Genomic DNA, 26402 nt, shown 5'->3' with positions numbered 1-26402 from the left:
AACCCAGAAAACAACTGAGCCGCAATTGGTAAAATGGCCGCCCCTGAAAATGACTTGTATTTTGCTGGTTAATTCATATTTCACAAACACATTATTAATCAGAACGTTGTGTTCAGACTAGTGGGGTTTCTTAAAACATATCGAAAAGAAAATATTTCACTTGAGTTTCTCTTTAATGCCATTGAAGCACAATATCGAATTAAGTCATTTGTGCCCTGATGTCCTGAAAATGAGATCAGAGATTTTATGCTTCTCAGAGCAAATCATGACTCACTTGACCCACAAAGTCATCCAAAACACATGCAGATGGAAAGGTTCACTTGGTTGTGGATTTCAACATTTAATATTTATCTGCACTCGAGCTTCTCTGACTTTTCCACTTAATCTGCACTAAGACATCTATTGTTGGCTGTTTTTTTTTTTTTACATCCAGGAGCTGAGCAGAAGTGACCTGATGAGGCAGCGTCTCTTCCTGGTGTGTCAGATCATCAGAGTGGGAAGCATGGAGCTCAAAGAGGGGAAGAAACAAACAGGTGGACTAAGGAGACCATTTGGTGTGGCTGGTGAGAGACTTTTTCATAAGATCTAGTACTTTATCTGTGTTTCCAATTCAGAACCCGTTCAACAATGAAAATGGCATTTCTTTGCTCTGCAGTACCTTTTGAATTGTACTGTTGTATAAAGTGAGGGATCCATGTGCTGAATTTAATGCCAGTTTTCTGATCTGGAAAAAGTAGAATGACATCAGGAAAAGAGTTGAGCAGCCATTTTTTTGTATTTGGCCTGACGGTGAGCCTATTTATGGAGAAATGTATTCTCAACAAATGGAGTGAAACCACAATCCAAAATGTGTCTAACTCAGAAGTCACATTATTCTTCTCTGCCAGGAAAATAAAACGCATTTAAAAAAGGCCTGGGTGGAATACACAGTTTTAAACCATCACCATTTTGTTGGATGAACCTTAGGGCCACTCAATCTGCTAGGAATGTTGGCTGGATATTATCTCATTTCAGGAGAAAAATAAAATAATCTCATACCTTGGTTCTCTTAGAAAAATAGATTTAAATTGTCCTAAATAAATTGGTAGACCCCTCAGGCCTGATCATTACTACAGAATATTTCCCATTCAGTGCTCGGGGAAAAAAAACACTCTCCCCAACAGGTAAGAGGGAGGCTTAATCACCATCCAGGACAATCACTGTAAATGGATTCTTAGTCGTAGTGATTGATTTTTTTTATGCATATGGGAGGCAAACTCACAAAGAGGCCAAAATGGATGGATAATACTTGTATCTTAAAGTGGCCTCCTCCTTATTAATTCTGGGTTGGGTTCATTGATCATTCCATGTGTTTATTGCTTGTTAACAGCATGTATTATCTGCTGCATTTTTACCACAAAACATACATGAAAAGACTGCAGCACCGTTTGACGGAAAACTGTCAAAAATAAAAAATGCTTTTTCCTTGCAGGAGCAATCACACCCTGTCGCGGTTACCTTGAAAAATGCTACATTTGGAAACTGCAGGATTCAAAACATTGTCTGAGTGGCAGTTGCCATGATGGCGGTTCCCATTTCCAGAGAACGAGTCCACTGAAGGGCACAATGCAATGAATCTAAAAGCTAATCTATGCCAACCAGAATGAAGTTGAATATCAAGATGTCCACCCGTTGTTAGCATCGAAGCATCTGTAATTGGGCCAGGGGGGCATTCAGCCAGTTTGATTGTGGGTGGGGACACAAAATATTACATAATTGTTTTCTGTAAATAACACATGCACGTATCAATATCTTGTTCCGAAAAATGCCAGACACGCACACATTGGTTAACGTGACTTGGGGACCAGTAGTAATAATACACATGCGCGCTCATGTGGTCACTGACTGAAATGGCATCTTGCTTATACTCATGCTGATGGCTTTGGTCTTTATGATCAACCGCAGCGTTTCCAACCAGGGCTACAGTGTGAGCACATTGCAACCGGTACATACAAACATTTAAAGGGGAAGTCAACCCCCATTTTTTTTTTTTGTAATAAGAATATGTTTTATGCAGCCTCACTAGTCAAAACACAGCATTCTGATTCATTTTGTGTTTGTGGAATATGAGTAGAAGGTCAGATTCCCAAGATTTTTCAGATGCTGTTAAAATTCATATTCCTATTGCTAATATGTTTTGTAATACATACACATTACTCCCTGCAACTTGTCAACAACAGATTAAAAATCGGTTTAAATTACTCATTCCAAGCGTTTCCAGACTTACTGGAAGCTTGATGGATTGTTGCTATAGAGACTCTAACCACCACTAGGGTAACTGGAAATGACGTTTTAGCCTCCGACCAGCATGCTACATCGTAGAGATACTGTAGAATTTCCATGTGCTACACAACACAGTACATTCAATATGCTAGCAATGCTTTGGAATTTGAGGAAGATTTTTACACATGGGAGCCGACAGAAGCGGGCATTGTCAAACCTACGTGTTTGAGCTCGTCAGTGGAAAGAGAAATTGGAAGTGATGACTGTGTACAATGCCACTATGGAGCCTGGATGAGAGTTGACCCAATACCGTGCAGAGAAGATTGGAAATACAGACTGGTATGTTTTTGCACTCCTGTATCTATACATATTTGCTCTCGCAACTTCAACTTAGTAGCACTACCACTTTAGAGACATGGACAGTCGGCCGTGCTGTGCATGTGGGATTCATAATATTGCGTTGGCCGTATATGACATGTTACAATGCGGGGACGATTTTAAGCTGCATTTTCCTTCCATGAAAATTGTAGATGTGTATCATATGCACAGTAAAAACAAAGCACGAAATAATGAATGGGGGTGTTTAGCACAGCATATAAAAAGGCTTTGCCCTGTCAGGCAAGTATATAAGTACATATTACACTACACTTTTTTTGCTGTGATCTTCATCCTCCTGGAAGGTGCTGTCATTTAGGGCAGCCAGTTCAAAACATTTCTCTTGTCGTCACATATTCAACGTCTTGTGCTTGTTAGTAGTTCCCAAGCAAGATATTTTTTAATGCAGTGGACGCTAATGGTTGCTTAGAAAAGCGGGTGAAAAAAAAGGATTCAAATAAACCGCTCCGTGAAATGAAACCTGCAGTAACAAATAGCAAATTCTTGCTGGAAGTCTCTTAACGGAAGTCACAAACACAATCATTTCTCTGAGAATTTTCTGTGGCAGCGTCCCAGGAAGAAGAAAACATTTCATGCACCCTCAACTTTCCTGTGAAACTATAAATAGTATTATATGTCCACAAATTGTTGTCGGGACAGCGCTGCATAGAATTGTATCCTTATTAACATGAAAGGATATGAAAAAAAAACAACAAATAAATGTAGACAACTTAAAGAACAGCATTGTTTTTAGTCTGTAACAAATGATTTAAAGTGCATACAATTTCCTGAAATTCAAATAAATATTAAATCCCCATTTAAAGTACTGAATAAATATTTTTGGCCATCTAATTGAATAACATGATGGTCAAAAATGAAATGAAATGAAATAAAATCAATGAATAATAAAAAAGCATTTTGATCATGCAGATTTTTTTTTCTTTGAATGAAAATGAAAAGTAAAGATTAATGGCTACAAAGTGCACGGTTTGCAGTGCACAGCTATTCAAAGCTGAGTTGGAGCCCTGACTTCTTTACCTTACCACAAAAGCTGGAGCTTCTTTGAATAAGTGCCCTTTCAGCAGTCATCTAAACTCACGAAAGAATAATATTCAGACCCACAATACTTTTTTTGATCAATCATCTGATCTTTAAAGATAAATTTCGGTCCACACACGGATGTGATTTTTGCACGGCTGTGCCACGAGCTATTTATTTGAGAAATAAATTATGGTGGCTCGGTGATCAAGTGGTTAGCGCATCGACCTCACAGTGCAGAGGTGCAAGGTTCGATTCCAGCGCCGAGCTATGCAGGTTTTCTCCGGGCACTCCGGTTTCCTCCCACATTCAAAAAACATGCATGGCAGGTTAATAGACCACTCTAAATAGTGTGAGTGTGAGCGCGGGTGCTTGTTCGTCTGTGTGTGCCCTACGATTGACAACCGGTTCAGGGTGTCCACCACCTACTGCCGGAAGACAGCTGGGATAGGCTCCAGCACCCCCGCGACCCATATGAGGATAAACCCGATTGGAAAATGGATGGATGAACAAATTGTTCAATGTTTCCACGTACCCTGTGCAATGTGCTCAAGTACCCCTAAAGGTACATATACTGTATCTCTGGTAACACTGGTTTCTATCATGGATTTTTTAAATGGACTATGTACACATTAATCACTGTCAAAAGACATAAACAGATGCTTGCACCAGACTTAGCATAAAATATCATTTCCATTTGTAGTGCATCTATCGTTAGGTTTCCCTCATCGCGCCTGAGGGATTGCTGGAGTTTGTTTTCCTCCGTCAAGAAATGTGCTTCTGCCGTTTGGGATTTTTTTTTTCATTCACTCCGTTAACAGCTCAGCGAACAAACCCAGCACCGCATCTATCTAACTCAAGGGTGGGCACCTTGGTGGGGGCCACCTTTTTTTTTTTGGCAGTGCTACTGGCTGACTACGTAAGACCCCACACTCTCTAACCAGATGTATGACAAAAATTTTATTTTTAATAAGTACATATACAAAATGTCACGAGTGTGTGTGTGTGTGTGTGTGTGTGTGTGTGTGTGTGTGTGTGTGTGTGTGTGTGCGCGCGCGTGCGTGCGTGTGCGTGTGTGAGTGTGTATTTTTTTGAACCAACATACAGAAGAGTTGTTCAGCAGTTTTGTCCCATCTTTGGATGTCCATATCACATACCCATAGTGTTCTTTTCAAGTGCTCTTAGTCTTGTTGTTTTCCACACAAGAAATGTTTTGCATCGAGCAAAGTAAGCTACCGGGGGGCAGTCTTTAATGCTTTGGTGTCATTGCAGTGATGGACATAACTGATATTGCTCATGGCAAAACAGACGATGAGGACAAACAGCATTTCATTCCTTTTCAGCAGTGAGTGCTTTGATCTTGTCACACTTTATGTACCTTTGAGTTGTTCAATGTTGTATTAAAATGCCATTTGGATAGGGGTTGATGGAAATATCCTTGAATAGCTTTTGACTTGGTCTGGTCACAATTTTGATCAAACAAAGGACAAACAAAAAAACAGCTATCAGCTTCTCACAGAGAGGTCTGAAATATTGTTTTCAAGCTCCCTGATTTTCCCACTGAAGCTTTTACCGTTCAAATAAGATGCCTTCTTAGTGTGTGTGCGCGTGTGCGTGTTTGTGTGTGTATACTTTGCTGTCTGTTTGTTTTTCAGCTAATAGATGTATGGTTGCAGTGCTCCTTTTCTCTTTTTTTGACCTTGATGAACTTTCTCAGGATAGCAATGGAGACCTACATCCGTCAGAGGCAGCTCATCATGTCTCCCCTCATCCCATCTCGAGTCATAGGCGAGAATGAGCCACTCACTGCTGTTTTCAACAAAGTCATCGCCACGAGGGAGGTCAATCACAAAGGCCAGGGTAAAATGAAGTGCCCCACATAGGTTCTATCCCATGCGGTTTTAGAGATCGCCCTAAATTCACCTTTTGGTTTTAAGGGAAATAAATCATGTGTGAGAGGCTACAGTGTATAAGCTTTTGGTCTCTGCCTCGTTGATTTTCTTTTCATGTTTGCTGGCAGGGTTGTTTGTGACCCTCAAGCTGCTCCCAGGGGATCTTGCACAGGTCAGAAAGGACTACCCACACTTTGTGGACCGTAGCACAGCCATCGTCAGAAAAATGGGCTTTCCAGAAATCATCCTCCCAGGTGGCTTAATTTTTTATTTGCTCTACATACAATGAAGTCATGTTCATTGCATTGATGACAGAACTACAAGGGCGGTACATCAACTGTTGGCACATTTACCTAATCATATTTTCTCCTTCCTCCAGGTAATGTGAGGAATGATATTTATGTAACATTGCTGCAGGGAGAGTTTGACCGTGGTAAAAAGAAGACACCTAAGAATGTGGAGGTCATACTGAGTGTGCATGATGATGAAGGCAATCCCATGGAGGTATTGATGGCCATTGAAGAAAATGATTTTTTTCACCATGTCAATATTTAACTTGAAATTTTTACCAATATGGTATGATATTTGACAACATACTATTCATTTTAATTTCTTTGTATTTTGTTTTCACACACAATCTGTGTGTGTGTGTGTGTGTGTGTGTGTGTGTGTGCGTGCGTGCTCTTGTGTGTAACAGTATATGTATACGTGCGTATAAAAACAACATTTAAACAATTGCCACGTGTAATTACTATAATATAGAATGACTAATGAAGATTGAGTGACGTCATTGACCAATCACTAGTATTGTGCAATGATGTTGTAGACCACCCAAAGATACAAAGACGGTGATCCAAAATAGTAGCACGCGCCACCATGCAATCTGTGTATTAAACATTCCTCAGAATTTTACTTTTTTTACTTTTAATACTTTTACGTATTAAAGATTTAATCTGTGCATATTAAGTCTATAGTTCTGCCACATGCCCAAAGTTTATCCCTTTTTTTTCTTTCTTTTTGTAAAACAGAAGGCAATATTTCCTGGGGCTGGTTACGATGGTATCACAGAGTACAAGTCTGTCATATACTACCAGGTGAAGCAACCGTGTTGGAATGAAACAGTGAAGGTAGGTTTGTCGTTGAACGCAACTTTGAACATGACATCCCATGTCTTAAATTCATTTGTCAAATAGATTTAGTAGAGAAATCATCTCGAAGGACAGATAGAAAGCCAGAATGTACTGATAATGTATATCTGCGTAGACAATCATGTATTTTGCAGCCCTAATTCCTCTGATCTTGTCTCCTCCTTTGCAAGGTGACAATTCCCATTGAAGATGTATGCCGCTGTCACCTGAGGGTGATGTTTCGACATAGATCCTCCCAGGACTGTGAGTCACTATGACTTGTTGTGTGACTTAGTTGTATGACAAAAACCCATACGTAATCCCTCCACCATGGTAAATAGAGTTTTTCTGCTCCCCTCCTCAGCTAGGGACAAATCAGAAAAACCCTTTGGTATGGCCTTCGTCCGCCTAATGAGAGGAGATGGGACAACACTCAGGGATGGAAGGCATGAACCTATTGTTTATAAGGTAGTCTTCAAGGCTTGTACTTTAATTTAAAAAAGACAAACAAAAAAAAACTAATGCTAGAACATTAATCAAATTCCATCAAAACAATTGCACAGTCAATGCACAACTGACAGTGTATAGAGTGATTGATTTTGGAACTCTCCTTAATATAAGTCTGAAATTAAATATCCATTGATTTGTTTGTCTCATCCCCTGTTTTATGAATTTCTTAGGTTGATGTGAAAAGGGCAGATGATGCAAAGGTGTATCTGACCTTGCCAGGGACCTGGGCTGAAGTGGAGGAGAAGGAGAAACAAACAGGGAAGCAGTTCCACCATTCAGGAGTGATTCCTGTCACGAAGGACAGCTTTCAGATTTCCACGCTTACTTGCTCCACTAAGCTCACACAGAACGGTATTTCACAGCACTTTTTTCAACTTTTCTGACGAATAGGGATGCATCTCTTTCACATTTGAACCGGTTTGGTTCCAATTTGTGGTACCTGGGAATCAATATAGATACTCAATGGTACAATTTTCTGTACTTTTTTAAATGTGTCTGTTTGTGGTAATAAATAGTTTATTTTACAATAAAATTTAAAGAAAACCAACTTACCAATTATTTTCCAGTATATAAAATTTGATTAATAAATCATGAATTCCAAATAAATGAGCCATAGGATATCGTAAAAAGGAAGGGGTCTTTAAAGTATTCATCCATTTTCCAATCCACTTTTCCTCATGAGAGTCGCGGGCATGCTGAAGCCTTTCCCGGCTGACTTCAGGTAGTTAGACGGGGTACAGCCTGAACTGGTTGCGAGCCAATCGCAGGGCACACGTCGACAAACAACCATTTGCGCTCACAATCACAGCTGGGGACAATTTAGAATGTTCCATTAACATGCAATGGATGTTTTTGGAATGCGGTGAGAAAACCAGAGTACCCGGAGAAAACCCACGCAGGCAGGTCAGGTGGAGAACATGCAAACTCTACACAGGAAGGCCAGAGCTGGAATCAAACACCGCACCCCTGCATTCCGAGGCCGCCCCGTATAAGTATTCCAAACAATCAATTAATATTACAACAAAAGCGCGAAGCAATGTTCTTTGCAATGATCAACACACAGAATGAAGTTACACAGTCATACAAAGAATGGAGATAAATAAATGTATTGGTGTTATTTTCGTTCCTTTTGCGCAATGAATTCAAATCCACCATCAACTCAAATATAGCCAACAATGACAGTTGGGTGAGGACATGAACGAGAACAAAGAGAATAACTGTCCAAATTGATCAAATTCATCATTTGAATGTACCCGAGGCGGCACCTAATGCTCGCTGCATATTGGCCACAAGCTTTTGTTCTTTCTACCATTTGAAATTATAAACATGGTCACCGGTAAGTATTCTTCTAAAACGCAATATAGATTTATGATTGTATGATTCAATTCAATGGGGGATAGAAGACGGACCTGTCAGTGTAGTTGCCAAGAAGGGATAGGTGATGCGGTGGGGATGCACAGCGGGGTGCCGGGCACATCGCCAGCACTGACAATTCCATCCATCATTTTCAACCAACATACTTTGTGTAGATAGGGCCGAATCTGTAGTTGGACCAGAGCGGAACGGCTTCGAGAATGTGCTTACTACTGAACGAATCGCTGATTGAGTATTGGCTTTAGAAACTCTGATAGCGAATCAATGGCAAAATCCTGATCGAGTAAAGCCTCCTCTAAGTATCACCTTGTATGCATGAGATTATTTGAGTTCTTGATTTATATTCTGTGGACAGATTGCAGTTGATTGATGGTTTGATTGATTGAAATTGAAAAACTTCATTAACCTTAATTGATGCTGCAATGAAATGTTAAATTGATGTGTTCACAAAACTTTAGTTGATCTACTCGGCCTGTTGAACTGGAGGTCGAACCCAGATGATCTTGACCAGATCCTGCAAAGGCTGATGGAGGTCGAAGGTGGCGAGATAGTTAAAGTAAGTGCCCTGCTCTACTCATATCACACTATTTTTTTAATATGATGCTATTAAATACCAACATTTTTAATGAGACTTTTACAATAAGCCTTGGGGGGCGGTGGGGTTGCACAGTTTCTCCAGGATACTCTTGATGCTCTGTTCAACATCATGATGGAGACTTCAGAAAAGGACACCTATGACACACTGGTGTTCAATGCCTTGGTGAGTTTCAGTATCCACTTGACATCTTTGACAAGACTGCATTTCGTCACATGATAAATTTGCATTTTCTTCAGTTCCTGGGTCTCTTTTTTCCCCCCCCCCTAGGTTTTTATTATCATGCTGATTGGTGACATCAAATTCCAGCACTTTAACCCAGTCCTTGAAACCTACATAAACAAGCACTTTAGTGCCACTTTGGCTTACATGTGAGTCCCTACCATCTTAAATTGCTCGTAATATGACACCCTTGATTTGTGTGATTCTCCACCTACCTTATGGTGTAATTATCATGATAACTAAAGTTAAACTTATTTTCAGGAAGCTTACCAAGGTGCTCAACCACTATGTGGGCCACGCGGAGGAGCCTGCTCTCACTGAGAAGCTCTATGCGGCACTCAAGGCTCTCAAGTATTTGTTCAGATTTATTGTCCAGTCTCGGATCCTCTATCTGAGGTATCTAAGGGCCGCTCGCCCTTCCATTCATGCTTTTGTTTGACAGGATTAGTTTGTGATGTGATCCACCTTTGCAGGTTCTATGGAAACAGTGAAGATGGGGACGCTTTCTTCAACTCAATTCGCTCTCTGTTCCTGTCTTTCAACACTCTCATGGACAGACCACTTGATGAGGGAGTGAAAATAAAGGTATGATCTATTATGTTATTTTTTGGCTACTGCTCACGGCTGTAAGTTAACATACTATCCATTTCAAGTCAGGCCCGCGACACACTGAGCGATGCTCTTCTGAACAGTCGCGCAGGGGTTTTGGCACAAGATTTCACACAAAATGTGTTGAATCATAGCCAATCCAAATGAACAGAAGCTTTCACGTCGGCAAAAAATCAATTCCCATATTTTCAAGCGAGCGGTATGCAGCAGCCCGCAGCATGCCACCACGTGATAGAAAGTGCACCGATATTGTCTTTTACAACACGACTTAACCAAATTTGTCATTTTTTATATACCTGCAGATGAAATAGCAGAGGTTCTGAGAAAATGTACGCAGAAAGTGTACATCAAGCGGCGGTTACATTCAAGTGAATGGGAGCGAGCCCTGTCTTTTAATATTTCCCCATTTTTGTCTTGATTCTCACCCACATCCAATCTCCGTAACAACCTACCTCTTCCTTGGCTGACACTCTTATCATTTTATGGATTAAAAAAGTGATACAGTACAACGTATTGGAGAGCCTCAGAATGCAATACAGGCTTGCGCTGTTCATATCGCAACTAGTCCATAAACTGAATCAACTGATGTTTGAGGATGATTTGCCACCTGTCATTTTTTGAAGCCTTGATGAATAGTTTATTAACTCAATAGTGTGAAAAATAGGCTACCTCCTGGCATTGTCAGGCGGTTAAAAAAATACTTCAACTTGATGACACCCTGTACTTTGTATTTTTAGGGGGCGATATTGAAATACCTCCCTGGCATCATTAATGATATCCAGACTGTCTTTGATCCTGTCGAGTTAAGGTAATTCTCAAGGGGGGCTGCACAACTTGGAATAATATTTGTTTCCATTGTGAATTATTTTTCTCCCAATCCTGCTACTGTAAAGTTAACACACCAGGTGAATTGTATGTTTGAGAGACAATCACAACATAGGAAGTGTGCTCTCATTTTACAGCATTTTGCTGGCGAAGTTTATTGAGAGCATTCCCGACTCACAGCTTGTGCGTCAGAAGCTGGGCTGCATGTGCAAAATGGTGGAGAGTGACCTTTTCACGCAGCCAGGTAGAGGTTTTTTTTTTTAGCCTGATGCTACATTATCAAATTTTCCACAAGATGCATTGAACACACAAACCACTGCCTCATGCTCATATGACACTTTCACAGTCCCTATCGAGACTAGAAATGGGGCATGTCATACTGTGACCACATTTCTCTGCTTTGTTTCCACAGATTGTCGGGATGTGCTTCTGCCACTTGTCAACGACCAGCTGAGTGGGCAGCTGGATGATCACTCCAGTAAACCTGACTACGAGGCCTGTGTCCAACTGCTTAGCACTGTGTTGGACATCGTGGCTCGCAAGGATGTGGTAAATAGTTACTCAATCAGATCAAAATGGCTGGCACCTCAGGATACAATTACATAAGCATCTTGTCAAAACAAGATTACAGGCACACACAACCAGGGTTTATGGCTATACAGATAGACGACACATGAAAAGAAAAGCCGAAATAGTCAAATGCTGCAGATTCCGTGCATAATTGAATGGCAATGCTGTAAAACACAAAGGTCCATGCGAAGGCAAAAAGACAAGCATTGACACTAATTTTGTTGCACATTTGAAATATTTCTTTCTGGAGAAGGAATACTGACACGAAAGCATTTACTCACATACCAAATATATTTAGTTTTGTAGTTGCTCTTTTGCGTTTGATAATTGTCATGCCCTTCCAACTTGCCTGTTTCCTCTGTCATCTGTCAAATTCTTTTCTTACACATTTTGGTGTGGAGTAGGTTAAACATTTTGCTCTTGTCCATACTTACGATTAATATGCATAGCATGTTACTCTAATCGAGTGGTGTAAAATATCATACAACCACAGTCCTTTGCACAAAATGAATGCTTCTACCTGTAGTGCTATAAAGGTACATGAACGTGAATGTATTTGTGCAGGGTCCAACCAGGGGGAACATTCAGCTGATAATGGAGCGCCTACTTCGCAGGGTTAATCGCACTGTCATAGGCATGGACAGATCGTCCCCCCTCATAGTAAGTGTGATGCTACTGCAGGAATATGTCCGCAGGAAGTGCAGACGTTTGTAACACTAAATGCTCTCTTTATGAAGACGAAAAATACCTCCCGTAAACTATATACTTAACACTTGTTAAAATTTACTTGAATAAAACACATAAGTGCTCTGAGTGTTCTTTTGTGTGGGACTGGGGAATTACTGTGAATTCATGTAATGTAACAAATAACCTTCTCTGTGACAGGGCCACTATTTGTCCTGCATGACGGCAATCCTGAAGCAAATGGATGACATGCATTATGCCCATTATATTGGCACCTTTAAGACAAGACAGGATATCATTGTAAGTGGCGTGGTGTTGCCTTTGTTGCTAGTTGCTGCTAGTTGTTGTTAACACCCTATCAAGAAAGACATTAAACCACCTAGGCCACTAACTACTCCTATAGAGATTATTGTTTCTAAACATATCATGCAAATGATGGGAATGACTTGATAATCTCAGTTGGCCTCTAGTGGTTGGAACATGATGCGTTCCTGATGTGCAGCAATGCTGGTCTTCAACTGGCACTTACGATGACGCTTCTCCTATCATCAGGACTTTCTCATGGAGACATTCATCATGTTCAAGGACCTCATGGGGAAGGTATTCCCTGCTGACTGGATGATTATGAACCTGGTGCAGATGCAAGTCTTCCTGAGAGCCATAATCCAGTATTCTGATGTCCTCAACATGTATTTCTTAGACCAAGCACATTTTGAACTACAGGTGTGTTTTCTCCTTTCGATTCAAACAGAGACTAATGATGTATCACGTTAAATGGTTTAGTATTTTAATGAAACCTATGTATCCTGCACAGCTGTGGAATAGTTACTTTCATTTGACCGTGGCATTCCTCACCCATAAGACACTGCAGCTTGAGTCCTTCTCTCAAGAGAAACGCAACAAGATACTAAACAAGTGAGATTTTTGCATACCATCATTAAACGTGAGGTGCTGAATTGGAATGAATTTCCAGCCTGAATAAGGAAAATATGTGCTCAACTGATTTACATTTGCAACAGATATGGTGATATGAGGAAGACCATTGGCTTTAAGATCAGAGATATGTGGTACAATCTTGGTGAGTATTTATTTACGACCATCTAATGTTGGATTATCATTTTTTTTGGGTGGGAGGGCTGCAGTTACACAAGCAGAATAACAAGACAATGTTTTTATTGTTCCGTTTCACTGTACTGCTTTGTTTGCAACATTATTAAATTGCACTCCGCTTGTTGTGAGATGAAGATGCAGTTTATTGCCTTCTCAAATTATACTCTTATTCTTCTCAGTGTTAATCTGTTTTCCTCTAGGCCCCCATAAAATGAAGTTCATCCCATCCATGGTCGGACCTATTTTGGAGGTCACCCTGGTGGCTGAGCCAGAGCTGAGGAAGGCCACAATTCCCATCTTTTTCGATATGATGCAGTGTGAGCACAATTTCAGCCCCGGGCACACATTTGAAATGGTACAATCTCCAATCTTATGCACCATGTGTTTTCTTTAAATACCATCAACGTTTTTCGATACATCATGTGGTCTATTTGCCTGTAAGTGCCTGCATCCGCCATTCTTTTTTGTGCATCTTTTTTTTTTTAAATAATCAGAACAAATACTACTTTTCTCCAAGGAATTGTAGCCCAATTATGTAATGTTCCCATAATTTTCTTCTTTTCAGTTTGAAAATGAACTGATAACAAGACTGGATCAAGAGGTTGAAGGAGGTCGAGGAGATGAGCAGTACAAAGTCCTACTGGAGAAAACGTAATTTTTGTCACTTACGCTAAAAGGCAAATCTTTCTTCGCTAGCACATTTTCCTTAGGAACCGAATAGACACATATTTGGTCCGAAATTATTCACAGGTGACTTACAGATTTAGTTTTAGTATTTCATTTGATTTTTTTTTTATTATTTGATAAGTCAAAGCAATCGGCAATGATTAAAGTATTACAAAACTATTATTGTGATAACTCTTGCTTCTATCATAAATAATAATACTGTCAGAATAATGTGCAAATATATCAGATAGTGGGTCGGGGCAGCCTCTTACAGGCTGTCTGGTCACTAACCGCACGTATGGACCCACAGGTTACTGGAGCACTGCAGACGCCATAGATACCTGTCCCAGTCAGGTGAAGAGCTGGCGCTTCTGCTGAGCAGCCTGCTGGAGAATCTCCTGGCATATCGCACCATCACACATGATGAAAGTCCTGAGCATCGCATGAGCTGCACTGTCAATGTGCTGGTAAGGCCCACTCCTGTGTTCACACAACGGCTGACATGTTTGTCCCTGAACCAAAGCAGTTATTTGACATGACATTAGTGTGCTTTGTCTTTCAGAATTTCTACAAGGAAAAAAAGAGGGAAGACATTTATATCCGGTAAGTCAGGCAGCCCTTTTGTCATCTGGATGTTTGATTAAATGCTCCTTTTGATGTGTTCTGATCACTAGGTACTTGTACAAGCTGCGGGATTTACACCTGGACTGTGAAAATTACACAGAGGCCTCATATACTCTCCTGTTACATGCTGAATTACTTGAGGTCTGTCATATTCAGATCTTACTTTTAACATTTTAAGATGTTGCTCTTACTTACACATCCGATGTATTGATTTTGTACCAGTGGTCTGACAAAACATGTGCACCTCATTTAATTCCTCGAGACGGGAAACATGTGTGGACACAACAGGAGTTGAAAGAAAGACTCTTCCAGGAGATCATATGTTATTTGGACAAAGGCAAGGTGAGTATTGCTAATTCTGCCACTGTGCTCAATGTTTGGTCAGTGTTTCAAAATTTAACATATCAACTTCAGGTTTCTTTGTTGTGCCGTTATTTGAATATTTCACACTAGGGCTGAATGATTTATTGTTTTTGGATCGAAATCGCGATTCCAGACAATGTGATCATGTGTTCACAAAAAGGTTGTTTTTCTGCAGCGTTCCTGTTGTATCAACTATAATCTCATAAAAACATCACCTTCTTTTTCGATTAAGATCACCAATCAAATGTGGCCTGCAACTCATGGCAGGTCAAAGGCGTTGAGATGCTGGTTGCAAATTGAGAGGAATATTTAGCACCAACAAACACTGTACCCAGGCACAACCTACAAGCTGCGTTTGCGAGCTGACACAGCTTAACCTTTCCTGTTGGTGCAGATCCTCTCTTCTAAATAACTAATGCTCAACTTCATGGCAGCAAATAAGTAGCCTAATCATGCCTCAACGAGCAAGAGGGAACAGAAGAAGCCCGCGATAATCGCTAAGTTAATGTTGTGTCACCATATAGCCGAAAAAATGTTTTGGTGTACAATAATGCTTTTCACAGATGTCTGGCTGGAACCACGTTTAAGAGCAACCAGCTATAAACACAAGGCAAATTAATAAGTGTCTCGAGAGAAATTAGTTAAGGGCAAGAACCCCCCCCCCCCCCAAAAAAAAAAACTCAAAAACGAATCTGTTACATCAGCCAGGACCAGGCACTATAAATCTTAAAATAATACTATCTGGTTACATCCATCATCCACTATCCCAACTGCTTATCCTCGTGAGGGGCGGATGAAATATTTATGAAGCCATCTTTGTATTTGTGTTTGTTTGCTTTGTTTTGAACTCTACAGTGCCGAGTTATAGCAATATAATGATAGGTGTCAAAATAATATTCCTTTTTTTTTTTAATCAGTCTAGTTTTGCTGAGTAACTAGATTTGTTTATTTATTTATTGCCTGTATTTATTGCAAAGAAGAAAAAGTAGACATACTACATGAATACGCAATATTTTAATGAAAAGAGACAGAGAGAATAAATCTGACTTTTTTCTGCCTCTTAAGGGGAAATATTTACTTTTGACATGTCAATAACTTGCATTGTAGTTCTTACACTTAGGTGGGCATCACGATAGGTACTATAAGTGTCAAGGGATTCAATATATATTATAATATGAGCCATATTACTCTGCCCTCAGTCTCCATTTAAAACAAGGTAGTCTACGACAAATGTGTGAAAAACAATTGCCATACGAAATTACATGATTTATGAACAGTGAACATGTCAGTCTGTGTCAGAGAGTCATAATTGTAAAAGTTGCTATACATTGTCAATATACCCCTGAATCTTTATTTTTGTATTTATTTTTAGGGTGGGGGGGGCGGGTGTGACGGTGGTGATTCGCAATTCAATCTTTTCCTGAAATCATTCAACCTAATTGCACACTTGCTCATCAACGGATAGTCTGTGAAGTCATTAGCTATCTAACAGATATCCATTTTATGATCCAGATGTGGGAGAAGGCTATTGAACTCGGCAAGGAACTGGCCAAGATGCACGAGAGCCACATGTTTGACTTCATGGAGCTCAGCCAGCTGCTGGTAAGAAGCTCCATATGGTGTGCATGTCAATTTGATTCAAGTATTTGGAAAAATGCACTTATATTTATCAATATTAGCAGTTTAGTGCAATATCGGTTCAGTAGTGTGTTGTACCTAAAGCGAAGCATGGTAGTAGGGATGGAAACAGTAGCCAGGGAGCATTTTGATCCCCGCTGCAGCAGTTGTTACTCTGCGGATGTGTGTGTCAGTTTTGTTGTTGCTGTTTTTTGTCATCAAGGCAACTTAATTATGAGCAACTGTGGTGCTTTGATATACAAGTGACACAATTTGAGTTATGATTGGCTTTTTTCATCCTTTGACTTAACGAGCCTAAAAATTAATGGAAAAAAACATTTTTTGTGTCTGTTTGACTTCACTGTCGACTATTTAAATGATCTGGAGAAAAAAAATCAACTCTCTGGCCTCATCCTATGCCTGTTATTTTACCTTCATTTTATAATTATTTTTACATTTCATATCTGACACTTTAAATGATTTTGAAACTTGTCATGTTGCGCCAAAAATAGCCTGTCAGAGACACCTGTGTCAAAAAGCTGCACTGAACTGTGTGTCAATCTTTGCGGTGCACGTTCACATGCATTCAAATCGCATACAGAGTCTGCTGCACACAGCACCCTTACGGTTATAGTCCTGGGTGTCGTATTTAACTCTGGTTAGCAACAACAACAAAAAAACATTAAAATGAAGGAATTGGATAGCGCTCGAAACAAATCAAGTGTACACATATGTAACGCTAGTGTAAACCGATGACTTCATCACTGCGCTTGGAAAACACAACACCAACTGTATGTTACCGATATCACCAAGTCGTGGGGAAAGTTTACACCTCTTACATTTTTAAGGGATTGTACTTTCCCAAAAATACAACATCAAACCGGTTACATTTCATCTTAGCAACTTTACGACTTGAACGAGTCGTGCTACCAATGTAGCAGCTTTGACGAACGTCCTTTGTATGCAGTGTACGTAGTACCTGCAGTGTATGTCGCGTGCCCATTAATGATGGTGATGAAGGGAGGAGTGGAGTGAGGCTTCATTAAAATCTTGTCAGCAGCTTGAAAATTGCCACGTCCACCTTAAAATGTGCAATTCAAGCGGTGTATGATGTTAGGTCACTCAACTCACGTCACAAGGGGCATTTTGTCAGATATAATTAGTAAATATCCTTCAAAGAAGGGTCTTCAAACTGTTGTCAAAGTAAACATAATGCAAGATAATCACACAAACATTGAAAGCAACCACAATTGTAACATACAAGGGATAACTCTCTGGACACGTGCGAAGAATTGCCATATATTTGGCAGTGTAGTTATCCTTTAAGCAATGGATATCTGAACACAAAGATTGCAAGATCACATGTATACAGACCATATTATAATAGTCACAAGCAGGTATTCTTTTTCCTCGGTAAATAACTAATATTAGTGCTGAACTGATGAGCTAAGAGGATTTGAGAGATTCCAGTGATGTCTTAAACTGTTCCCAGGTAGCCACTTTTCACACACCATAAATAGCAGCAGAATTGAAGGAGAAAGTGTGACCAAACCTGTTCAAATATTTTTAATTCAATTTAATTTTGTCCTTACTTTGTTTTTTTATAAAGTATAGTATTGTAGAGTGCAAGTTCTCATTTAATTCATGGGGGTGGGAGGGGGGCTGATACTGATGAATGGCATTTCCATTCATTTCAGTCAGGAAAGAAGAATATGAACAAATTAAGCTTGTATTTGAAGGCCCCACTGTATATTTGTTAAAACACAAAGAGACGGACAACATATGTCAACATTTGAGTTATGTCTTGCAGAAAAAACAAGCAGAGTTCTATGAAAAAATAATGCATGCCATGCGACCACAGCCAGAGTACTTTGCTGTTGGATACTACGGCCTTGGATTCCCTTCTTTCCTCAGGGTAAGAAACGATGAATAAACATACAATTTGATGTATTTAATGAACTGGCTCTTTGAAATACCTTTTTTTAAGCTGTGCAATTATGCTCTAATGTTTTGAACTCCTTGATGATTCAAGAGCCATGCCACAATGACGTCAATCCGTACTTCAGTATATTGTTTTTTCCCCTTCTATAAAGTGCAAAGTTTAGCTATTTTTTAAATGGCATTTGGTTGACCTATCAAAAAATACCTAGCCTACTTTCATTAAAACGATAACATTTGGGTGCAAATGCATTTCTGAAAGGGCATCCTAGTTTGAATGAGTTCTAATGTTTCTCAATACTTCTTTTTCATTCAAGAACAAGATGTTCATCTACAGGGGCAAAGAGTATGAGTGGCTCGAAGACTTCAGTTTAAAGCTGCTCTCTCAGTTCCCAAATGCTGTTCGCATGACCAGCACAGCGCCCCCTGGAGACAACATCAGCAACTCTCCTGGACAGTGTATCCTTGCATTAGAGAAAACTGCTGAGGTCCAAAATGGCTGGCTAAAATAAATCCTTGGGAGCTTTGCTTTTAGAAACCAGGGCTTGGTTGGATGAACAGTAATGTAAATTACTATGAAACGTCAAGAGAACACTTTAAAAACAACAATAAAACCAGCACTCTGCTTTTTTTTAATTGTCTTTATTTTAAGTTTTCTTTATTTGTTGGCTCTTATTAGGGTTGTTTTGGGGGGGGGGGGTACAGGGCTCTCAGTATTCTAACAACTACAGTCATCGTAATGGTGCAGTGATAGATATTCAGTCGTCTGTTTTTCTTTGTTTCTATGTCGTCAAACTATGTTTAGTGTGACCCACCCGGTGTGTGGCACAAGGAAGTTTGGGCACCACTGATCTGGAGAATAGCAGTCACACCCCCGTTTCTGAATGATGGACCTTTAAACATATTATGACCACAATATTCTCAGTTATGACCACAATATTCTGATTACATTTATTTATTGGATTTTATTTCATGCAGAAAAAAATGCTCTCCTTGTAAGTGTAGTGTATAGCAGAGTGGTGCCCACATTCAGAGCGGCAACAACACATCAACAATGTAAGATATTTTCATATTTAAAGTATGCGATATTTTTCAAATGGATTTCAATGAGTCATAAGTCTTTGGAAAACTCCATGCTCCGTGATTTCCAGACTTCACCGAATCACACCACTTCGTTGGTTACGCATGTTACACATGGGGAAACCTTTCAGCTCTATCCCTCGTCCAGAGAGGAGTCTGCGCATAGATGAAAAGTGTGTTATCCCACATGCTTAAAAAAAGACTTGGCGTGTACAGGAGAATATAGCCCTATATTTTTATTGGCTTTAATGTCTGAAGGTGGGATCCCTCCATTGGTAATCTTACTGTTTTTCCAGTCAAAATGTAGAAAACAAATCATCTTTTGATTAAGGCACACATTCCTTTTTTTTTTAATGCTGAGTCACCACCATTTGACTGTCCTTCCACAATCAGAGTTGTCTTTCTCCTTAGTCGAACCTCAGACATCCAGTGTTTTACTGTCAAGCCAGTGCTCGTCGTACCAGACCAGTTTAAAGACAAGGGTGTTCCAGAGCAGATATTAAAGTGATTAAGAGTTCCTTTAACTACGACAGATTTGTAAGGTCTTGCCATCAAATCACCAACTCTCCGTTCTTGCAGTTATTACCGAACCAATGAAGTGGACCAATTCCAGTATTCTCGGCCCTTCAGAAAAGGTGAAAAGGATCCAGACAATGAGTTTGCAGTGAGTGTGGTTTGATGTTCTTATTCAGATAATTTTTTAACTCACGTCCATAAATTCTCTGAAATGCATAAACAACAACCCTGTTTGCACAGAAATCACTATTTAAGTTCTCCCCTACAGACCATGTGGATTGAAAGAACCACTTATTTAACTGCCTACCGCTTCCCTGGGATTCTGAAATGGTTTGAAGTCAAATCTGTCTCCGTGGTAAGAAGCGGCCTCGTGTTGTTTTCCAGTCCGAAAGGGTTAGCTTTCTTGCCCTTAACTAATTTCACTTATTCTTTCACCTATTTCCAAAACACTCTCACCATGGACAGGAGGAAATCAGTCCTTTGGAGAATGCCATAGGGACCATGGAGATGGCCAATGAAAAGCTGAGTAACCTGGTGCAGCAGCAAGCCTGTGATCGCTCATTGTCCATCAACCCACTCTCCATGATGCTCAGTGGCATCGTTGATCCGGCAGTCATGGGTGGCTTCTCCAATTATGAGAAGGTTTGCGCCTCTGTTCTGCCACGACACGGCTCACCACAGTCTTTGGGATTTTTAGCTGTGTTATGTGCGAGTGTGTGTGTGTTTGAGTGTATAAAATAATTGCTTGGGGCCTTAATTTGGTCAGGGGTGCCCCTGTGTATACTCTAGTGTCAAGGAAGGTCGGAGGGGACGCTACACTGCACACAGACTGAACGTTAGCCTGCCATGACGAATGGAAAACATTGTCGTTGGTGCTTGAAGATGGGCCAGCAGCAGTATACAAGTCTGCTGTATGGGACCAATTTGCACAACAGTTCAAAACAAACAAAAAAAGGTTGATTGTTGTTACGATAGACAACTGGAGACTTGCTTGTGACTTGCACATATGTGACTTTCTCCCACCTCTGGTAAATACACTTCAAGTGTATGTTTAATTCCTAACCCCGATAAAAAGAAGGACCATGAGTTATTAATGGCCTCGAGCCTGCTCTCTTCACAAGGGGACTGCTGTAGCTTATTTGTCACGATGTTGAAACATCCTGCATCGGATGTAGCTTGGGGCAACATTTGAAGGGTACATGTTTATGATTCTTTAAAACGGTGCATCCTCTGTAGGCCTTCTTTACCGACACCTACATTCACGAACACCCAGAAGACCATGAGCGTATTGAGGTCCTGAAGCAGCTCATTGCTCTGCAGGTAAATCTTTGCACCAGCTTTCTCACTGACACGAGTCTTAAAGCACACAATGTTGCGTCACACTTGACCGCCCGTCTTGCCCCTCCAGATCCCTGTCCTGGCAGATGGCATTCGCATCCATGGGGAGAAAACGACAGAGCAGCTGAAGCCCTTACACAACCGCCTGGTTACTTGCTTCCAGGACCTTCGGGAGAAAGTGGAGAAGCATTACGGCGTCATAACTTTGGTGTGTTGCCAGATGCACACTCAATTTTAAAGGAAGAAAAAACGCGAACGTGATCCGTTGGCCTTCTTTCTTTCCTACCGCCCTGTTCACATTCAACCCACAATCAACATTGTTTTAGTCCTGGCTAATACGTTTTCACCAGCGCTTTGCGGCTTTCTTTCTTTTTTTTCCACCATCAATGTGGCCTTCGCCTGCCAACGTTCCCTCATGATGCTTAATCCTATTTGTGTGTCCCAGCCCTGCTCTCTCACAGAGAGAAAAAAGAGTCGCGTGGGCTCCGTGGTGATGCCCTACATCCTGTCCTCCACGCTGCGCCGCATGTCCACCGTCTCAACCCTCTCCAATGCCTCCTCGGCCCTTTCCAGCGGCTCTATATCCTCCGACGGACCTTCAGGCATTTCCTCCCAAGAGTCAGTCCCCATACTCCCTCGTTAGGCCCTTTTGTCTCCCTTAGCCAGTGTCCCTGTTCCCCCTAACTGATCATGGGGCCACACCTCTCTTCATTGGTGGTTTTTGCAACCGCTTATCTCCACCCGTTTTCATCCTCCCGCTTCTTTTTCTCTTTCCCCATGATTCCCAACCAGTTCCTTGTTGTCCCGCCCCAGCGATCGCCGGACCTCAGTGTTGTCCCGCTCAGAGGAGGACAACAGGATTGCGAGAAAGAACAGGAAGGAGTGGAGTGTGAGCAAGTCTCAGGTCCTGCTGGAGAGACAGTCGGATGCAGATGAGGTGAGTACTTTGCTTTTTTTATTTCATGAACCAGTGTCACAATCATATTGTTTATTTTTATTATTATTATCATCATTACTATTATTATTATTATTATTGTGTTATGCACCTGTGAGTTGGGAGTAGTTGGATTGGATTGGATACAACTTTTTTGTCAAATGTGCTGTATGTGTAATGTGTAGTTCAACTGCTCTGCATCATGAAAATTCCCACCTTTGTTTGACACTTTAATCCCAGAGTCCTGCGGAGAAGCAGCAGCGACCCAAGAGTTTACAACTGGGCGACAGACGACTGACGCTTTCCTTGTTCCAGGGTGTCTCGTCCCAGCTCAGCCTGTCCAACCCACTCAGTCCTCTACCTGCCTCTCCTCACACGCCTCTCACACCACGCAGTTCAAGTATGGAACACAAACTACCGCTTCGACTCACACACACACACCACTGCCTGTCATCGTTTCATTTTCTGTCAGTCATGACGGATATAGCTACCTTGTGTAAGCGCATTCTGCTCTAAAGCCCAAATTAGGCCTCACACACACGCATGTTCACAGATGCATGCCGTCTGGATGGGGATCATTTGCTCTCTTATGTGGTAGGTTTTTCATCGCTGCTCAGTGACAATGATGCCAACAGCATTGACACCCCAGGGACCCCACCACCAATGCCTCCAAAGAAACACCCGCATGAGATTGACATCGCTGCCTTCTCTTCAGAGGTGCATCTGCTCAAAGCAAATGCCATCCCACCCACTAATGCATATTTAATAGCGTATAAACGCTTAAATATTCAGAAATATAACACCACTCTCTGCTTCCTTGCAGTTCATTCCTCCGCTGCCAGTGAAAATTGATAGCAAGCCTCCACCACCGCCTCCCAAAACCCGGAAGTCCATGTTCCCCTCATATGAGCACAGCCCCCAGTAGGCCCACACAGACCATCAAGCTGCCGCTTCCTCCATGCAATGCTGTGATAAAGTACAGCTTCATTTGTGAGACGGTGGGACGGCACAGTTCACAACAGATGCAGGACCATCTAAGTGATGTATTTACCATTTTCAGAGGCCTTTTTCACAATCCTCAATGAAAGATCATGTGGAATACTATTTTGGGTGCCGCCAGTTTTTATGAAATTGTTCGATTTGATGTGTTTCTCGATCACGGAGATCAAGCTTGACGCTGCTTAGAGGCATTCCGTATTTCAACAGGTAAAAGCTGTATTACATACTTACCGTTAATCATGAGCAGGGAAAACAATTCAGAGCTAAGTGTGTGTTGTAGTTTGTGCGTGCAATTGCGGTGTGGGTGTTAGAGCTAAAACTTTGTTTCAGAGACACTGGATAGCATTATTGAATGCGATGCACATTTATCGTTCGTTTTTGGTGCGGATGCTGTAATTGTTTGCCTTCAAACAGCATCATATTGGTGCTTTTTATTCTAAGGAATAGTTTGACATTTTTTTGGATGAAAATGTTCTTTCTTTAAAACATCAATACACTACAAAATATTTTTATGGGCCAAGAACTCAATCTCGCCTGGGCCACTTGGTGTAGCTTATAGCATCTGACTGAAATATGTGATTCCTGCTAATACCATATGAATATTCCATTTCATTTCCAATTTCATTTGACAACGTTGATGGTGCCTACGACATGCAACCAGAGCTACAGTTGTGCTTGCAAAAAAACCCCCAAAACGTTTGAGCATCTGATATCGAGCTGTGTGTAGTCATCATCTTTTTACTCTGCGGTTTTGCAAAGCAAATGGGCTCCCTGCTGCATGTACGCCACACGTAAAATATCAAACTATTCCTTTGAAGAATCCGAAACACTGTATGGTACAAACACGGAGGCCTTTTGAAGTTCAGATTTATCTTCATGTCTCCATGGATTTCCTGGTTTTTCCTGAAATTAACTTATTGCTGTTCGTTGTATTTCAATATTTCTGTTGTATTGCAGATCCAGTGTGAAAAGATTTTTTTTCTTTTTTCGCATATTATATCGCTTCATATATTTCATCATGCTATACATGTATTTACCGCCAAATTGTGTGTGCCTAAACAATGCCATGGAAACAATGAAAGTTGCCAGTATTTAAATTTAAATGTTAGGTTTTTAAATGGTTTCAAGAGGATTCGATTTTTTTCTACTGCACACAGATTAATATACATTTGAACAATCGTTTCATAGAATGATTTTATACGCTCTTGTTGAATGCATAACATTAAAAACTTTCTGCAAACTTTTAAACATGTCTCCTTACTCTATGCTACCAACCACAGTTTTTTTATTCCTATTCAAGGTCTTGAATAGATGTCAATGTCGTTGACCATCTAAGATGCCGCTGCACTGAGACTGATGTGTTTCAAATACAATTAGTGCAGGTGATGGAAAATGCTACAGAATAAGCTAACACTCATCTTCAAGCTGTTGGATGTCTACAGGGAGGAGTGTATAGGATGTTTATTGCGAGTTGTTTGATGGGTCTTCTCTATACATTTGGATTGCTAATGACCTATTCCTTAATGACAGAGTGTGCCACAGGATGGCACCCTTGGTTGCATTTCCCATGACAAGCAACTATTCCAAGTGATAGTGACCCAAGCAGACAGATGTTAGTTAGTCTGGCTTGCCGTAGCCCCGTGTACCTGGAACTATGCCATGGAGTCCACCACCTGTATTTTATAACACTCCACTCAGAACTTGATGCCGTCGTCAATCTGAGTCCAAGGGACGAATGGATCATTAAGTGACGAGGCAGGCTACTTGGTCACAACTTGTGGAAATGTGGCTGTTAAAGAGGCAGCGTATTTTTAGGATCGCTTGGGTTGGAAAATGTACTACTTGACTGTATCGTCAAACTCCAGTCCTCATGGTCCGGTGTCCTGCTTGTGTTACACATTTCCCTTCTTCAACACACTTGATTCAAATGATCAGGCTCTTGCAGAGCTTGGGGATGAGCTGCTCATTGGAATCCAGTGTGTTGGGAGAGGCAAACATCTAAAACGTGCAGGATACTGGCCCATGAGTACTGGAGTTTGACACCTGTGGTTGATTCTGTCCTGTCGAATTTGAGCAACTCCATGAAATTACATTTTGAACATGTAAAATGTATGCATGTCATCGTAAAATCAAACTAATCATAGTAACATTTAAAGAACTGCAATGATGTGAGTAATGTTCCTATGCACTGATCAGTGATAATGTTACAGCTTTCTCAATCATGGTATCCAACACAAACACTGGATAAAATAGCAATGCATTGACAAATGTTCACTTTTGATTCTCACTATCACAGAACTATTCTTTTAATCATGTTTATTTTGGCTGATGCTTGTGATGGTGTGGAACTTGGGAGCATGGTGTGTGAACTCTGTTTTGATTTGTGTTTAAAATGCCAAAAAAAATACCAGTCGAATGCACGTACAGAAAATGTTCAAGAAAAGACCCATCTACATCACCATTTGGATATTATTGTTCTTCTGTTGAGCCAAAGAGAGACTTGGCTCCACTCCAACGGATAAAGACAGTAAATGATGAAGGCTGTGGCCTTGGTATGATTGAACTGCTCTCAACAAAAGAAAATGCGGCCTTCTGTTGGCTTGCTGGAGGCATCGCAGGCGTCTGGGATTAGCTCATCTTTGAACCTCAGTGGGTGGTGCCACAGGGTGTAAACCAATCGAGTATGGCAAATATGTTTTATTTCCGAGTTGCTAGGGGTAGATTTGTTCACCATGAGGGCACCAGGGGTCTCTCTCACTCTCACTCATTCATTCACTCACTCACTCACTCACTCACTCACTCACTCACTCACTCACTCACTCACTCACTCACACACACCAGCCCACTATCGAGCATTTACATCTGCTTTCACTTGTATAGACTGCACGTGTACGTATTTTTACTGTCGAGTGTTTTGCTGAGGGTGCTATCTGCTGACCTGAAGAAGAACTCTTGAACCTTCTTTGATTTAAACCACTAAAAAAAGAAAAACTATTCACGTTGTGGGTAGCTCGTGTTTTATTAATATGCTCTGTGCCCTCAATGTCACATGTATTTTTCAACATTTTTGGAGGGGCCTAACACTGTCCGGCCCACTATGCTTGTGCTTCAGTTATATGCGCCAATGAAATATT

At 40.8% G+C, this 26402-nt stretch overlaps 1 protein-coding gene across 1 annotated transcript in view; it reads left to right on the top strand.

Annotated features, from left to right (window-relative positions):
* dock5 (dedicator of cytokinesis 5) overlaps positions 1 to 24516 on the top strand; it is a 36671-nt gene extending 12155 nt beyond the window's left edge. Inside the window, exons 10-51 of the mRNA XM_052067552.1 lie at positions 434 to 563; positions 4948 to 5020; positions 5393 to 5535; positions 5696 to 5821; positions 5947 to 6071; positions 6596 to 6694; positions 6886 to 6958; positions 7059 to 7162; positions 7375 to 7555; positions 9037 to 9134; positions 9249 to 9338; positions 9444 to 9544; positions 9657 to 9791; positions 9869 to 9980; positions 10742 to 10812; positions 10967 to 11073; positions 11242 to 11378; positions 11964 to 12059; positions 12285 to 12383; positions 12636 to 12806; positions 12898 to 12998; positions 13103 to 13161; positions 13394 to 13548; positions 13759 to 13844; positions 14170 to 14326; positions 14422 to 14462; positions 14534 to 14624; positions 14706 to 14825; positions 16359 to 16448; positions 18274 to 18378; positions 18719 to 18860; positions 19904 to 19985; positions 20061 to 20145; positions 20266 to 20352; positions 20463 to 20639; positions 21234 to 21317; positions 21406 to 21543; positions 21781 to 21953; positions 22128 to 22272; positions 22510 to 22669; positions 22868 to 22986; positions 23093 to 24516. Of these exons, the coding sequence (XP_051923512.1) occupies positions 434 to 563; positions 4948 to 5020; positions 5393 to 5535; positions 5696 to 5821; positions 5947 to 6071; positions 6596 to 6694; positions 6886 to 6958; positions 7059 to 7162; positions 7375 to 7555; positions 9037 to 9134; positions 9249 to 9338; positions 9444 to 9544; positions 9657 to 9791; positions 9869 to 9980; positions 10742 to 10812; positions 10967 to 11073; positions 11242 to 11378; positions 11964 to 12059; positions 12285 to 12383; positions 12636 to 12806; positions 12898 to 12998; positions 13103 to 13161; positions 13394 to 13548; positions 13759 to 13844; positions 14170 to 14326; positions 14422 to 14462; positions 14534 to 14624; positions 14706 to 14825; positions 16359 to 16448; positions 18274 to 18378; positions 18719 to 18860; positions 19904 to 19985; positions 20061 to 20145; positions 20266 to 20352; positions 20463 to 20639; positions 21234 to 21317; positions 21406 to 21543; positions 21781 to 21953; positions 22128 to 22272; positions 22510 to 22669; positions 22868 to 22986; positions 23093 to 23194 (4770 nt within the window). The 3' untranslated portion in view covers positions 23195 to 24516. The remainder of the gene's footprint in view (positions 1 to 433; positions 564 to 4947; positions 5021 to 5392; positions 5536 to 5695; positions 5822 to 5946; positions 6072 to 6595; positions 6695 to 6885; positions 6959 to 7058; positions 7163 to 7374; positions 7556 to 9036; positions 9135 to 9248; positions 9339 to 9443; positions 9545 to 9656; positions 9792 to 9868; positions 9981 to 10741; positions 10813 to 10966; positions 11074 to 11241; positions 11379 to 11963; positions 12060 to 12284; positions 12384 to 12635; positions 12807 to 12897; positions 12999 to 13102; positions 13162 to 13393; positions 13549 to 13758; positions 13845 to 14169; positions 14327 to 14421; positions 14463 to 14533; positions 14625 to 14705; positions 14826 to 16358; positions 16449 to 18273; positions 18379 to 18718; positions 18861 to 19903; positions 19986 to 20060; positions 20146 to 20265; positions 20353 to 20462; positions 20640 to 21233; positions 21318 to 21405; positions 21544 to 21780; positions 21954 to 22127; positions 22273 to 22509; positions 22670 to 22867; positions 22987 to 23092) is intronic.
* Positions 24517 to 26402: the final 1886 nt, after the last annotated feature.

The sequence above is a fragment of the Hippocampus zosterae genome, chromosome 6 (genome assembly GCF_025434085.1).
Source record: "Hippocampus zosterae strain Florida chromosome 6, ASM2543408v3, whole genome shotgun sequence".
Taxonomy (NCBI): domain Eukaryota; kingdom Metazoa; phylum Chordata; class Actinopteri; order Syngnathiformes; family Syngnathidae; genus Hippocampus; species Hippocampus zosterae.
The sequence above is the reverse complement of the archived record's forward strand: the minus strand, read 5'-3'. Positions and strand labels throughout refer to the sequence as shown.